At 42.0% G+C, this 17,371-nt stretch overlaps 1 protein-coding gene across 1 annotated transcript in view; it reads left to right on the top strand.

The window, feature by feature from the left end:
- The window catches only part of tnmd (tenomodulin), a 184,935-nt gene extending 170,071 nt beyond the window's left edge, over positions 1 to 14,864 (top strand). Inside the window, exon 7 of the mRNA XM_068047010.1 lies at positions 14,655 to 14,864. Coding sequence (XP_067903111.1) covers positions 14,655 to 14,864 — 210 coding nt within the window. The remainder of the gene's footprint in view (positions 1 to 14,654) is intronic.
- The last annotated feature ends 2,507 nt before the right edge of the window (positions 14,865 to 17,371 follow it).

A 17,371-nucleotide genomic window follows, 5' to 3' on the forward strand; every position in this document is an offset into this window, starting at 1 on the left:
GGGTTAAAGCATGCCTGGATTAATAGGGAGGGTGTGGCACATTTGCAGAGCAAAGGCCATGAGGGAGGTACCTGGACATAATTTGAGTCACAACAGGAGCTAAATTTCATAAAACAACTCTGCCAATTTTGATAAGATTTTCTATATATTATTGCTCTGACTCAACCTCTAATGACTGTCACAAGCACAAGGCCACATTTCACTTTATTTGATTTTAGTTTTCTTGGGAGGATTTATTCTTCATTTCACAAATTTTAGCTGACTTTTGGTAAGAAAGTATCTAATTTAACTGTAAATTTCAAATTTCCTCAGTCACCCATTGGGTAAATGCACTGAGTAATGTGGCATTAAATTATTCAGGCAAGGAAGGTTCTGAATCCTACCCATGGGAACAGGAGTAAGCCATTCAGCCCCTGGAGCCTGCTCCACTATTCAATTAGATCATGCCTGATCTACACTTCAACTCCATTTACCCACCTTTCTTCATATCCTTTGATACCCTTATCGAATGAAAATCTATCGATCTCAGTCTTCAAAGTTTCAATTGTCCCAGCATACACAGTCTTTTGAGACAAAGTTCCAGATTTTCACTATCCTTTGTGTGAAAAGGACTTCCTCATTTTACTTTGAATGGCCTAGTTGTAATTGTAGTATTATGCCCACCACAGGAAGAAATAGTTTTTCTTTATCTACTCCATCGAATCCTTTTATCATTTATAAACACCTGAATTAGACCATCCTTCAATCTTCTACACTCAAGGAAATACAAGCTAAAGCCTGGCTACTCGACCCGAACCCAACCAAACCCGACTACTTGTGTCGGATTCGGGTCCGGTCGGGTCTATATTCGGTCCCCAGCACTCGGGCTCGGGCCAGGTCGGGTTCGGGTTGGCTGTGGTCGGGCTTTGTTTTGTTTTGTTTTGTATTGTTTTCTTTTTAATCTACGTTTTGATGCATTTTTATTTTTCTGTATTACACGGGTCGGTGTTTGATATTTTCGGGTCGGGTCAGGCATGAAAATAAATTGAAGGACTCGGGCCTGGGTTGGCTGTGGTCGGGTCAGGTCGGGTCGGGCCAGGTTGGGTTTGAATTCTATACCCGAGCCAGGCTTTAATAAAAGCCAGATTTATATAACCTGCCGTCATACATTAGTGTGACAATCTCACAGTGGCGCACCACAGCCTCACAGCTCCAGCGACCCGGGTTCAATTCTGAGTACTGCCTGTGTGGAGTTTGCAAGTTCTCCCTGTGTCTGCGTGTGTTTCCTCCGGGTGCTCCGGTTTCCTCCCACAGCCAAAAGACTTGCAGGTTGATAGGTAAATTGGCCATTATAAATTGCCTCTAGTATAGGTAGGTGGTAGGGGAATATAGGGACAGGTGAGGATGTGGTAGGAATATGGGATTAGTGTAGGATTAGTATAAATGGGTGGTTAATGGTCGGCACAGACTCGGTGGGCCGAAGGGCCTGTTTCAGTGCTGTATCTCTAAATCCAAAAAGTCAAAGAGGCAGTAAAACTGATCTGGGTATTCTTGAATTGAAATGCCTGCTCACAATCTTCTACATAGTGACCCCTCCTAGAAATGAAGAAAGGATCATCCTTGGCCTTAAGGTTTTATCCCTCCCCCAATTAAGGATTACTCCCCAGGCCCATACATGAACACTGACCACCATTTGAGGATAAGGTACACTTAAAGACTACTGGGGCCCTTGGAACCGTATGCTAGAATAAATGACAGTCTTGAAGGGAAGAAGAGAAATTGTTAATTATTTTCTTGGATTTATCTATTGAGAATCCATCTAAATTGAGTTAAATAAACAACGTGTGTAAGCTTCTCTCTGGAATGTATATTGGTCAATCATATTCTGTTATAAATGTAAAATAAATCTTGAAAAAGAAGAGGGAGAGAAATACCAATTATTTCCTGTCAGTTTTCTGAGCTGAGGAGAAGCATACAATTTACAACCGTTATACAATATATATAGAAACAATTTTTCCCAAGTTGATTTTTGGGTGTGCCTTTGAGGAATTGACCTTTAACTGACTTCGGATTTACTTATTTATAACAATTAGATCTTGGGACCTTAATAGCTAAATACTGTATTTTGTGTTATATGGCATAAAAAAGCTTCTCCTCTAACTTACTATGAGCAATGCCATGGGAGATTTACTGGTGACTTATAAAATGGTATTAATTGGGTTTGTTTCCTCTATCTCTATTGATTGTTGTAACAAATATCTATCTGTGAAGTGATAAACCATGGGCAGATGTGAGCAGCTTCCATTTTGTAAATGTCCCCTTAGATCTGTCTCTATAGCCCTGCAATACATTGTAGACTTTAAAATGAGTAATCCACATTGAAATTCTTCCTCCACTCCCCAATAGCCTCCCCAGGAGGCATCTCCACCCTCTGCACTGACTCACCTCTGTGACCAAAGATGGGACAGAAAGTCAGAGGGAAGACTGAGAAATAATTGTAATTAAAATAATAATAGGGCATCTGTTAAGGGAGGGTATGGAGGGTCTGAACAGTACCATCTGTAGCAAAATACACAACCATTCACTCAACATCATACATCACACAAACTACATCCATGCATATCAGCCCTCCATATCAAATGGCCAATGGCTTGGCCAGAAGGGCAACTTCCTATATATATATAAAACAGTCAAGTTATACCCTCACATCTAGCCATTCTGTGTAGAGGTTTTAGAGACTACAGTCTTGCAATCCCAAAGGACCTGTCTCAGTGCTAACTAGGACTGCCCACTGGAGAGAGATGTTTCCACAACACTCAGATCAACACAACTCTCAATGCTAAATTGCAAGAAGATGCATCCCACTTTATGGTGAAGTGTAGCCTTCCCCACAAGAAACTTGTGGCTAAAACAAATGTGAGCAATGCCAATCAGAACAGATGTTCAGATGTTCAGCCTGGACCTGGAACTAGAGAAATACCAAGCAGTCAGTTTGGAGGCTGTTCTTGCTGGCTCAGCCAAAACAAACCCACTAGGCAGGAAGGGCAACAACTCCAAGTGATCCATGTGCAGTGCTGTACTTTACTTCCATCTCCAGGTCTAACTAACCTAGAAGCCAAGACCCTAGAAGCTACCTCAAACCCTGACTCAACTGTTCATAGTCCAAGAGGCCTGGATATACCAATGCACCCTTCCTGCAAACACCATGCAATAAAACTGTACAGTGGCTTCATGGAATGTGTATGTGAATATACACTGAAAATTATAATGGTTTCATGGAAATATATACATGAATGGATATTTACAAAAAAAGATGTATGTAAGAAGCCATTGATCAGATGAGAGTGATTGCCCTTGGCATCAAGGCAGCATTTGAATGCGTATGGCATCAAGCAGCCCTAGCAAAACTGGCGTTAGTGGGAATTAGGGGGAAAACTCTCTGCTGGTTGGAGTCATACCTAGCGCAAAGGAAGATGGTTGTGGTTGTTGGAGGTCAATCATCTCAGTTCCAGGATATCACTGCAGGAGTTCCTCAGGTTAGTGTCCTAAGCCCAACCATCTTCAGCTGCTTCATCAATGACCTTCCCTCCATCATAAGGTCAGAAGTGGGGCTGTTAGCTGATGATTGCACAATGTTCAGCACCATTCGTGACACCTCAGATACTGAAGCAGTCCATGTAGAAATGCAGAAATACCTGGACAATATCCAGGCTTGGGCTAATAAGTGGCAAGTAACATTCGTGCCACACAAGTGCCAGGCAATGACTATCTCAAACAAGAGAGAATCTAACCATCTTCTCTTGATATTCAATGGCATTACAATCACTGAATCCCCCACTATCAACATGCTGGGGTTACCATTGACCGTAAACTGAATTAGAGTAGCCATATAAATAAAAGCAAAATACTGCAGATGCTGGAAATCTGAAATAAAAACAAGAAGTGCTGGAAATACTCAGCAGGTCTGGCAGCATCTGTGGAGAGAGAAGCAGAGTTAACATTTCAGGTCACTGACCTTTCATCAGAGCTCTAGTCATATAAATACCATGGGCTACAAGAGCAAGTCAGAGGCGAGGAATCCTGCGGTGAGTAACTCACCTCCTGACTCCTCAAAGCCTGTCCACCATCTACAAGGCACAAGTCAGGAGTGTGATGAAATACTCTCCACTTGCCTGGATGGGTGCAGCTCCAACAACACTCAAGAAGCTTGACACCATCCAGGAAAAAGCAGCCAACTTGATTGTCACCCTATCCACAAATATTCACTCCCTCCACCACTGACATACAGTGGCAGCATTGTGCACCTTCGACAAGATGCACTGCAGCAACGCACCAAGGCTCCTTAGACAGCACCTTCCAAACCTGCAATCTCTACCAACTGGAAGGACAAGGGCAGATGCATGGGAACACCACCACCTGCGAGTTCCCCTCCAAGCCACACACCATCCTGATTTGGAACTATATCGCCGTTCCTTCACTGTAGCTGGGTCAAAATCCTGGAACTCCCTAACAGCACTGTGGGTGTACCTACCCCATATGAACTGCTTCGGTTCAAGAAGGCAGATCACCACCACCTTCTCAAGGGCAATTAGGGATGGGCAATAAATGCTGTCCTAGCCAGAAACGCCAACATCCCATGAATGAATTTTTAAAAATCATCAGTTGGGATGGGTTCCACTTAAACCAGGCTGGGGCCAGTGTCCTGATGAATCGCACAACTAGGGCTGTGGATAGGGCTTTAAATGAATAGGGGTGCACAGAGGTTCGGGTGCAGGGAGATTTAGAAATCCAAAGAGAAAAGTCAAGGCAATAGAACAGTCTAGCGATCTGGGTGAAGACAAGCAGTGTGGGACAGGAAGGGACACAAAGTTTAACAGTAATTGTGCGTCAGGGAGTAAGGTCCATGCAGGGAACAGCAGTAAAAAATGAAATTGAAGGTTCGTTATCTGAATGCATGAAGCATCTGCAATAACGTAAATGAACTCGTGGCACAAATAGAAAGATGTGGGTGGCACAGTGGTCTCACAGCTCCAGTGACCCGGGTTCGGTTCCGGGTACTGCCTGTATGAAGTTTGCAAGTTCTCCCTGTGAACATGTGGGTTTCCGCCAGGTGCTCCAGTTTCCTCCCACTGCCAAAGACTTGCAGGTTGATAGGTAAATTGGCCATTGTAAATTGCCCCTAGTGGTGGTAGGAGAATGGTAGAGAATATGAGATTAATGTAGGATTAATACAAATGGGTGGTTGATGGTTGGCACAGACTTGGTGGGCCGAAGGGCCTGTTTCAGTGCTGCATGACTCTATGAAATGATTTGGATCTAATCACCATTGTAGAGATATGGTGACTTAGGTTAAGAAATAAATATTCCAGGGTGCACAATATTTTGAAAAGACAGACAGAATGGCAAAGGAGGAGGAATAGACCTGATATTAAAGAATGACATAAGGACAATAGTGAGGAAGGACCTTGGTTCAGGAAGTAGGGAATCAGTATGGGTGGAGATGAGGAATAGCAAGGAATGGCAGGAGTCAGAAAATGCTGGTGGGAGTAGTTTATAGGCCCCCGAACAGTGGATATACCATTGGACAGAGCATTAAACAAGAAATTATTGGAGCTTGTAACAAAGGCAATGTAATAATTATGGGGGACTTCAATCTTCATATAGGCTGGACCAATCAAATTGACAAGAGCGGTCTGGAAGATGAGTTTGTGGAATGTTTTTATGACAGTTTCCTTTCTCATTGGACTGGAAACATACTGCTGTAGAAAATTTTCCTGAACATACTATAGAAACTCTTGCCCTGCTCTGCCTTTTACACTACTACTATCCCACTCTATATTCGGATAATTATAAGTCCCTCATTGTAACTACACTATAATTCCTTCACACCTCTGTAATTTCCTTGCAAATTTGTTCCTCTACATCTCTACTAGTTGATGGGCTATGGACTACAGCGAGTAATAATTGCACCTTATTTGTTCCTTAGCTCTAGCCAAATAGACTCTGTCCTTGACCCATCTGGGACATAAATGGATCAGTTGGCAGGCATTAAATAAATAGTGGAGTGCCACAAGGATAAATGCTGGGGCCTCAGCTAATCTATATTAGTGACTTAGATGAAGAGACAGAGAGCAATGTATCTAAGTTTGCTGATGATACAAAGGTATGTGGAAAGGTAAGCTGCGGGGAGGACACAGAGATGCTGCAATGAGATATAGACAGGTTAAGTGATGGCATCAAGATGGCAGATGGAGTATAATGTAGGGAAGTGTGAAGTTATTCACTTTGGTGGTAAGAATAGAAAAGCAGAATATTTTTTAAACGGTGTGAAAGTGTCGATGTTCAAAGAGACTTGGATGTGCTTGTACAAGGAATGCAGAAAGTTAACATGCAGGTACCGCAAGCAATTAGGAAGGCAAATGGCATGTTGGCCTTTATTGCAAGGGGATTGGAGTACAGGAATAAGGAACTATTGCTACAATTGTACAGGGTTTTGGTGAGACCACATCTAGAGTATTGTGTGCAGTTATGGTCTCCACATTTAAAAAAGGATATACTTGCATTGGAGACGGTACAGCGAAGGTTCACTAGATTGGTCCCTGGGATGAGGGGGTTGTCCTATGATGAGAGACTGAGTAAACTGGGCCTGTATTCTCTGGAGTTTAGAAGAATGAGAGGTGATCTCACTGAAACATATAAGATTCTAAAGGGGCTGGATAGTGTAGTCACTGAGAGATTATTTCCACTGGTCAGGGAATCTAAAACATGGGGGAAGTCTCAGGATAAGAGGTCGATCATCTAGGACTGAGATGAGGAAAAATTACTTCACTCAAAGGTTGTGAATCTTCGGAATTCTCTACCCCGGAGGGTTGTGGATGCTCCATCGTTGAATACATTTAAGGCTGGGATAGATAGATTTTGGTCTCTCAGGGAATCAAGGGATATGGCGAGTGGGCAGGAAAGTGGAGCTGAATTCTAAGCTCAGCCATGATTGTTTTGAATGGTCTATTCCTGCTCCTATTTCTTGTGTTCTTTCTCTCTCTCCAGCATCATAATGTTCTCCTTTATCAATACTGCTGATCCTCCCCCTTTTCTGTCTTTCCTATCTTTCCTGAACACTTTGTATCCACCCACCGTTCTTTGAGCCAGGTCTCTGTTATAGCCACAACATCATATTTCTACATGGCAATCTGCGGCTGTAACTCCCCAATCTTATTTAGCACACTCCGTGCATTCACATACATGCACAGAACCCTAATTTAGACTTTATTACTTTCTCCCTTACTCTGAACCCACCTAATAACTTGTTACTTCCTTCTCTAGTGCTATCTGTCTCTCCCAGCATTCTGTGCAGCTTGGTGTTCCTCTCTGATATTATCTCCTGGTTTCCACACCCCTGCCAAGTTAGTTTAAATCCTGCCCAATTGCGTAGCAAATTGCCCAGCAAATTTCCCCAAAAGGAACTCAGTCCTGGCTCCACTTAGGTGCAACCTGTCCAGTCTCTACAGGTCCCATCTCCCCCAGAGCTGGTCCCAATGTCCCAGGAATCTAAAGCCCTCACTCCTACATCATCTTTCCAGCCACACATTCATCTATTTTATCTTATTTTTATACTCACTTGCGCATGGTACTGGGAGTAATCTGGAAATTACTACATTTGAGATCCTGTTTGCTCCTTTCCTAACTAGCTCCCTAAAGTCTGACTACAGGACCACATCCCTCTTTCTGCCTATGGTATTAGAGCCAATGTGGACCACGACTACTGGCTGTTCACCCTCCCCCCTCAGGGTGGTCTGCAGCTGTTCAGTAACATCCTTGACCCTGGTGCCAGATTGGCAACACACCATCTTGGATTCATGTCTGCAGCTGCAGAATGCCTGACCATCCCCGAACTATCAAATCTCCTATCACTATTGTTCTTCCAGTCTTCTTTGTTTCCCCCCTGTGCAGCTGAGCCAGCTGTGGTGCCATGGACTTGGCTCTGGCTGCACTCCCCAGATGAACCATCAGTTTACTGATTTAAGCATGAGATGCACTCAGGGGTCTCCTACATTACCTGCATGTTTCTGGTTTACTGTCTGGTGGCCACACATTCCCTCTCTGCCTGCATACTCTTAAGCTGCAGGGTGACCATGTCTATAAACATCTGTTCCTGCACATTTGATTATCCAGGACACGGGAAGTGTCCTGGAGTTCCCACATAGCACAAGATGTGCACTCAAGAGGTTGGAGCAGCCCTACCATTCCTCTATCTATTAGATAATATACTTCGTTACTACTAATTCATTTTACTACTAATAATCCTCATTACTGCTAATAATAAACCTTACTAATCATGATAAGCCTTAGTATTTAAAAATAAAAATAAAAGAGAAAAATTACCAGCTACTAGCTACTCACTTCCCTTCTGTTGGCATCACTTAATTAAAGGGAAGCTACCTGGATGCTTTACTTAAACTTCTTAACATTTTTAATCTCCCAGCTGCTTAGACTCACTCCCTAACTTTGGAGAAAGGGAAACACAGAAGTAATACTCACCAGCCAATCAACTCTTAGCTTTCCTGTGATGTCACTGATTTTTGTTTCTCCACTTTTTACAAACTCCAGCTCGCTGCTGAAATGCCGCAGCTGTTGTCACCTCAGGTAAGTGTTAGGCCCTGCTCCTGGCCCTCAATTTATCTTCTCCCCAGTGCTATCAATTCCTTCCAGATCCGCTCCAGCTCCCGATTCTCTCCTGTTGTCCATTAATCCTTTTTAATTCAATGTGCATTTGAGATACCCATAGCCTTACTTAAGTGCAGTGAGTTTCTAGTTTTAGATGTTTCGATTTAACTTAAGACTTAAGATTATTTTTAAGGGCAACTTTCCATTGTGTTCCATTTTTCTTCTATATTTTCATATATTTCAATGAAAAATGGAGCATCTGGCTTTACAAGTGCTGAGATTCATCTATGACAATTTTCTTTTCCTATGTATCTTGCCTTGTACGATGTTAGACTACCCTTGTGTGCTTCTAATGATGTTATTTTCACTCCATCACAATCTGATCTGTAAGAATCTAGTCTGGTCAATAATCTCTCTACACCTCAAATCAGACATTATTTTGAAAAAGCCTTGGTTTTAGCATAAGAATCAGGATTACTTGCATTCTTGATTAAGAAGCTCAGTTAAGAAGCCAGAACACAAGTCAATGAATGTTGCTAAAACCTTCTGCTAAGAAGTTGATTCTTGTTTATTGTTTTTATTCTTTTTCTGAACAACTATCTTTTAAAATTACCTCAGAGAGAAACCTATTTCCTTTTTGCAATAGCAGTTAAAAATAAAACTCACAAGCACTTCAGTAAAAATTATTTCCCCTGCCGCAAAACTAGCATCTTATTTTATTGCCAGACTTCAGGAGTGCCACTGCAATGTACTGCTCTCCAAGCATATGGGCAGGGAGGAGAAAAATGCTCACATTTTGCACTATATAGTGTGGCATGCTTTGCATGAGCAATTCCATTAAAAACAGTTTTGCAGGGTTTTTAACGAATGAGCCCTGAAATTCCTCAGGATTCTCTGGCGTGAGACCAACTGAAAAATAATGTAAACAACAACTTGCATTTATATAGCACCTTTAACCATACAACATCCCAAGGCACTTCACAGGAGGGTTATCGAGCAATATTTGACATTGAGCTACATAAAGGGCTGGATTTTGGATTGGAGGCAGGGCTCCCGGTGCCGGGCTGAAAAGGCAGGGGGGGTTACTCCGCCTTGGCCTTTACACACACTCCCCATGCACATCCCCCCCACTCCCCAGCCCCCGGAGTGCTCCTCCAGTCTTTTTAAATCTAAGTTTCAGGAGCCAGGATCCCCATCGCCAAAAGCTACCGGCCAATCAGTTGGCTGACAGCTCAACAGTATTGGCATCGCCACCAGGAGCGGTGGCCAATGCCGGTACTGGAGAGGCCTTGGACCCAGGCCCAGCGCTGGAATCCTGGACCTCAATAAGTGAGGCAGGGTCGCCTGGGCCAGTCCAGTAGGTCCGGAGAAGGGATGCATGGGGGTGGATGTGTAGTCAAAGGGGGAGGGGGGTCCCGGGGGCAAGGTGGTTCCCAGTGGGGGTCCTCCATGGGCCACAAATTGCCCACGAAGGAGAGACTCACCACAAGCCTGCAGGGAGAGTGCCTCGTGTTACAAGTTGTCCTCCCGGCGTGGAGGAGACACCCCCCACCCCCCACCACTCCTAAGATCCCACCGTCGGGAAGAAGCCCTTAATTTTCCATTAGTAGGCCACTTAAGGGCCTCAATTGGCCTGTGGGCGGGAAGGCCATCATCAGCCTAACCTGCCCCTGGGAAGATCACTTAGTGACGGGGAGGCGACGGGCCCTCTGCTCCCCTTGCCCCCCCCACCACCACCCATCGTGATACTCCATGCCCTCCCCACCCCCCCAACTCTAACCCTGCCTCAGGGGGCCATATAAAATCCCAGCCAAAATATTAGGACGAGTGATCAAAAACTTGGTCAAAGAGGTCATTATTGCAGGAAACAAGGAAGCCCCACTTAGAATTCCTGGGCTGTGGTGTTTAGGAAGCATTGGGGCAATTGTAAGCAATTTTTTATTCATACTTGGGACATGGGCACAGCTGGCAAGGCCGGCATTTGTTGCCCATCCCTAATTGCCCTGCGAAGGTGATGGTGAGCCTTCATCTTGAACGCTGAGGGGTTTGATACGGCTGAGTGGTTTGCTAAGCTACTTCAGATGGCAGTTAAGAATTAACCACATTTGACATAGTACTGGAGTTACATAGAGGCCAGACAAGGTAAGGACAGCAGATTTCCTTATCTAAATGACGTTGTGAACCAATAAGGTTTTTTTTATGACAATCCAACTGCATTATTGTCACCTTTACTGATACCAGCTCTTAATTTTCAGATTTTTTGTTGAATTTAATTCAAATTCTCAAACTGTTAAATGGGGCTTCAATTCATGTCAAAAATCATGCAATATCAGAGGATGTTCAATTCAGTAAAGATAAAGCATGTCCATTATATGGATATACATTAAAATATAGTAACCTCCTCCCTTGGTGGATCTGGATCACAAATTAGCAAAGGATGACGATAAATGGAAGACTTTGCACGACATTGCAGTAACATCAGTCTCCATTCCATGTGAACTGTTCATGTGACATGGTTACAGAATTTCAGAATTTCTCAACTGGCAGGGATATTACAAGAATTTGTTTCCAATTTAACAAAATGGTATCACGGTCACAATTATTCATTACTTTCTTTAGCTGTGGTTAACCTTTTACGCTGCACAAGAATATTTTGAACACACAGCAATATGTTGATGAACATCACAAGCCAGACACACTACTTAGCAGCTTGGGTTATTAATGATGTTACGAACCCATTAGGGACATTACTTTTAAAAAGAGAAAGTCGAATTCCCAGTTATCACTGAAAGAATTATGCCCAAAATGTCATGTTTTAAACAAAAACTTTACTGTACAAAAGATAAAGCAAAACACTGCTAATTTAACACTACAATTTGGAAATACATATTTTAAACTTAAAATCTTAACAGAACATCAAGAAATATACTTCAAAATCTAAATCTCAACAGAACACTCCTATCTGACAGTTATTTCTACCCCCAAAATTTCTCTGTATGTTGTAGGATCTTGGCAGTTTGTTCACTTCTCCTGGGACCAACCCAAAGAGTACCACAGTTCTTAAGAATTCACTTTGATTCCTTAGTTTCTCAGCTGTCTTCTGAGGTCTGAGCTCACATCCCAAATCTGGACTTCCCAACTCGAGCATGGGCCTGCTTCAAAACAGAAACACCCAGTTCCTGATAGCCTCTTTGCTCCTGAGTCCAACTGACTTCCAAACGCCAAAAGCTGTCCAGAAGGCAACTTGCTTTTCCAAAAGCCAACTGACTGACAAATAAAAACCCAACAGGCACCTCTGCATCATCTTTCTCTATAGCAGAGTCGTACACGTGGGATGTCCCAGATAGCAATTTGAACCAATTATTTCCAACTCAAATCTCTTTGTTCTGGGAAATCATATGAATAATTTAAACCCCTGAATGAGGCAACATCTCCATCAAGACGTTAAGAGGGGTTCCTATTATGTAGGGTCTTCACACTTCCCATTATAACCTTTCTAAATAATCATTGGCCACCTTTTGATTTGTAACCACCTAGGCTTGCTTGCTAGCTTCTCAAACCAGATGTTTTCATTTGTCTTGCATAAAACAAATTCAATTCCCAAATTAAAAGTTACCTCTAGAAAATTAATATAAAGCATGAAACAGATGATCACAATAATGATGTCATAGAATGCTAATTCAGCTTCCTCATTCTGTCAGAATCAGCAAATATTCCCAAATCAGTACACCTGACAGGGACATCAATGCGCATTTATTGAAACAATGTTCCTAAAAGGAACTGAACAAAGATACACAGACCAAAACAAACATCCATTTACATGAATCGGAATTTCGGTGATGCTTTGATTTTTGGAAAGGCGCTTTTTTGTTGAGAAACCTAAGATCTATACTGCAAGTTTTGTAAACAATAGGTGAGAAGACGTGACTAGAAGTCATAACTAGGTGATGCCAAGCTTACGATTTTAAGAGCCTGTAGCTTATGGGGGTAGACCAAGGAAGGTAAGGAGCTCCAGATTTAGGGTTCTGGAAAGATCCACTGAGTGGCACAGATTCACCAGAATAATACGGGTCCAAAGAGACAAGTTATGAAGACCAGTTGCATAGATTAGGCTTGCATTCCCTTGAGTACAGAAGGTTAAGAAATTGTCTAATTGAGGTGTTTAAGATGAACAAAGGAGTGGATAAGGGAGACAGAAACTATTTCTTCTGGTGGAAGCATCCAGCACAAGAAGGCATAACCTGAAATTTAGAGCTAGCCTGTTCAAGTTGAAGTCAGCAAACACTTCTTCACACAAACGGTCGTGGAAATCAAGTCCTCAATAAGTTGCTGAGTCAATTGAAAATTTCGAGACTGAGATTGATGGTTAGATGAGGATATTAACAGATCTAGAACCAAAGTGAGTAAATACAGTTAAGATACAGATCAGTCATGATCTAACTGAATGGATGACCAGGCTTAGGGGTTGAATAGCCTACTCCTGCTCCTACGTTGCTGGAGTGGGAACTTGATTTCGACACGATGATGTTGTAGGGAGGAGGAAGATGGTCAAACAGTACATTTGAAGGAACAAAGGGGAACATTCAGGATACCAAGTAATATTGATGAAATAAAGACAAGAATACTTATAGAGAGATTGAAGTCTAGATACAAAACTCACTCTTGAAAGAAAACCTCTCTCTCATGAGTACTGTGCACTAAATAAAACCATTATTTACAGCTATTTTGATGTAAACTGGGAAATGTAAGTATTGCTGTTTGACCAATATATTTCACCAGCATCAGAGCAAAACCTGATTCAATCATATTTGGTTTCTTTTCAACAAAGGTTTTATTTATTTTTTATTTTCAAGTCAAGAGCAGATCAAACCAATCAGCAGCCTTGGCTTTTTTTAAGTAATGCATCATTCAAAAGATCACTGAAATAAAATTCATAAAAATCATTTTTAAAAAGAAAAATCACTGGTAGGAAGTAATGGATGAAGTCTTACAAAAGATAATGCTATTTTCTATCATTTTCAAAACAGATAAAGGGACACTGAACTGTCTCATTAGATATAAATTAGATTGGTTTGTGCTGTGTTATTGTGTGTGCAGACAAGACAAATTGAAGGAAAAATGAAGATGATTAGATAAGCTTTGCTCCTTTGAAACTGTTCTGCTCTAGCCTCTCATCACATTGCCCACATCCACTATGACTAATTCCTTACACAGATAAACCTAAAGACAGTCATACATCACCTAAGACTAGGAAATACTTTTGATGATAATAACATGTGTGCCTAATCCAACGGGTTAACACTTCCATTAAAATAGCAGACAAATAGCTAGTCAAACAAGCTGGTTTATTATTCATATGATAACATGATAGTAATTCTAGGCACTAGGTGCTATATATTAATGTATTTCCCAATGCATAGTAGATGGGGAATGAAGATCAAGTGTAGTCTTCAGCAGAGTTAGAGGACAGGGAATAACAGAACCAAAGCACAGAGATGTAATTCAATCCCCATTTGAAAGCAATATGTCATCTAGCCCAAAGTTTTCTCAGACCTGTTCCACTGTACTGCACTTCCAGCAAAGATATTGCGACGGAGTGAAAGTGGCTCTGAGGAAATTCCAAGTCTCTGTCTTTATTTTTATATACTTTCACAGCCCATACAGCAATTTAGGACTCAACAAACTAGGTTTGGTTTCAGGATGCTTATTTCTCTACAGTGTAGGTCAAGGACTTGGGAGGCACAAAACTGTGGTGCTACAAGTGCTATCACAGGTAGGAGAGTTTAATTACAGTGTGACATTTTTGCATATGCATTTCCCATTCTAAATGTGGACGTTAAGAATTAATAATGGGAAAGATTGACACCAAGTGGCACAGACCCAAGACTTTTAATATATTATGTTGATACTTCCTTTCCCTATATATGGAAAATATATGGAATGTCTAAAGCAAAACAATTCTTTTATTCACCCAGAAGCTGTGAAGGTTTAATATGTTTATATTTTTACAGAGGGCGAACGGAATCTACTTTGATCCTTTACTTGACCAGCACGGATTCTGTTGTGCTGAATGTCGCCGCGGACACCGGCACTGTCGACGAGTCTGCGAACCTCTTGGTGGCTATATGCCATATCCTTACTATTACCGAGGTTGCCGCGTTATCTGTCGGATTATCATGCCATGCAATTGGTGGGTTGCACGGATGCTCGGGAGGGTATAAAAGGAATTCTCTGCAGTAAGTGAGTCAGCAGACTGGACCATCTATTTTAGGTTTTTTGGTTCTCCCTCCCTCAAAATGCCCAGGCCTTTGTATCCATTCATCAACAATTTTAAAATTGTCGGTTAAAGGTTCTATTAAAACAAAAATTCAAATGTTCCACTTTCCTCTGAGTGCATTGTAAGTAAGATTACACACCGCACCTTTGGAACTTTATTCTAGTTATCTTCTGTCAAACATTTCATTAAATGTGTTGGAGTATGTTTAGTTTATGGTTGACAGCCAGTGTTCCTTAGTGAACCCCAAGCTCAGGGCTCTGGTGTCATTATCAAACACCAGATATTCTGATCCAGAAGAATGGCAGTTCTTTATTTTAGAATTTTGCTTTAAACATAAATTTTCCAGTTAGCAAAATATTCAAGTAAGGGAATACATTAAACTACGCAACAAACAAAACTGATTTCTCAAAAGATAGAAAGTCATTTAATCATGTGGAGAATCACTGGGTCAACATAAGATATTATAAATAATTACACACACAAAAAAAGACAAGTACATTTTCTTTTAAATAGTAAATTTTGTAAGCATTAATCATAGAATTTTTCATGATGCCCACATAAAGGTTCTGTTTACTCAGCAGGGCGCAAGTTATAAAAAATATATGTACTTAATCATAATTTGCAAATGGAAAATAATCTGTTCTGCCACTAGTGGTACTATGCTTAGTATCTTACTGCCCTGGCTAAGAAAACAGCACCATCTTCATTGTAAATGTGTTGCATACCTAATCTGGAATTTCACGCTGCAAACATTTTAATCGATTATATTCCATACACATTACAAAGATGTGCATTATTGTAGGAGTAAATTGTATTTAAACTGGGGTATTTATGTTTTCACAAAATTAATTTGTGTATCATATCATAAGAAACAAGCCTCTCATGTGTTTCAAGGTCTGTTTGTCACACTTCACATGCCATGCACACAAATTTATATTCTTTTAAGAGAGAGAAGGTAAGTCAATCATTGCCAATGCGCAGAGAAACATCCTTCCTCAGACCAGTAATCTGACCTGATGATCTGCTAAAAGCAATTACTGTCTAACTGACCCAGGAATGTACTGCAAATACATTTTATGGTCATAATGGGGACACACTAAGCTATGCACATCTGTGCTTTGGCAGCAGAATAGCACATTGTGCATCAATTGGGAAGTAGCTTTAACATAATCTATCCAATGGAAAATTGACAGGATCTGATTGGCCACCCGTTTTACAGCCTGTCTGCTTTTACTCTCTGTGGAAAGTAAACCTTCTGTGAGTAGCCCCAGAGGAGGGCCACTAGTAATTACCAAAAAAGTAGGTTTTATTATAACTAATAGTCTTTTTTTAATATTACCTTAGCTTATTGTTTAGGTTTACAGTCTCTATCACACTTAAAATCACCTGCCATACAGGATTAAATAGGGACAAGAAATGATTAGGTCAGCAATTAATTCTAACCCACCCCGATCGCCCACGGATCCAAGGAAATACAGAGAATGTGCACATCCCAGACGACAGTGATATTTTTAGGCCCACTGCAGGTAATCAAATTGAATTAAAAACTGAATTAGCAAAAAATAGGGAAAACAAGTCACCAATAGTGAAAAACGAGTGAAGCACAGATACCAAGCAAGTATACTGAGTACTGAGTGCTGAGAAAGCATAGCGCTTTGTGGATTACTAACGGTTCCACTTTTTCAATATGTGATTATTATTTTTAAAAGATCCTTGAGCAATTGACAACATTCTGTATAAGCACAGGAACAGTTTCCACAGTCCAGCGATTGAGCTGAAAGAATTCACATTGGCTTGAATTTTACCCCCACCTCCAAGAGCAGGCTAGGGGGCAGGGGGTGTAAAATCAGGTGAATTTGTGGGTTGGTGCCATGCCCGTTGCCGACCCGCCTCTGTTGGTATTTTGCCTGGCAGGCACCCCACCCACACTTGGGTCAATTGAGGCCCTTGTGTCTAATTAATGGCCACTTGAGGGTCTCTTCCTGCTGCTGCTGATATTGTACCAGCAGCAGATGAATACTTCAGTGCTCAGTAAAACCTGGTGGCCTCCTTGCAGGCTCATGCGGAGGTGTCCCTCCTGATTGGGCATCCTGGACCCACGGAGGACCCCCTGAGTGGCAAGCCATCCCCACTGGAAGACCCCCCCACTTGCAATCTGTCCCGCCCCCCTCACCCTCGCTAGGGCCTGCCTGATTGGCCCCAGACATTCCCGACCCCACTTACGTGCACTCCGGGCCTCCTCGATGGCTGATGTTCTGGGGACTGCAGCAGTCCTAGCTGTGGCCACTGCTGCCAGTGGCACTGCTAGGATTGAATAGCTGCCAGCCTTCTTATTGGCCAGCAGTTCTTGGAGGCGGGACATCCTGGAGGCAGGACGTAAGCCATAACTGGAGCAAACTAATTGCCTGAGGACTGTAAAATATGGTCATGGCTTCCAGAGCCAGCCGAGGC

This window comes from Heterodontus francisci, chromosome 15, assembly GCF_036365525.1.
Source record: "Heterodontus francisci isolate sHetFra1 chromosome 15, sHetFra1.hap1, whole genome shotgun sequence".
Classification (NCBI taxonomy): domain Eukaryota; kingdom Metazoa; phylum Chordata; class Chondrichthyes; order Heterodontiformes; family Heterodontidae; genus Heterodontus; species Heterodontus francisci.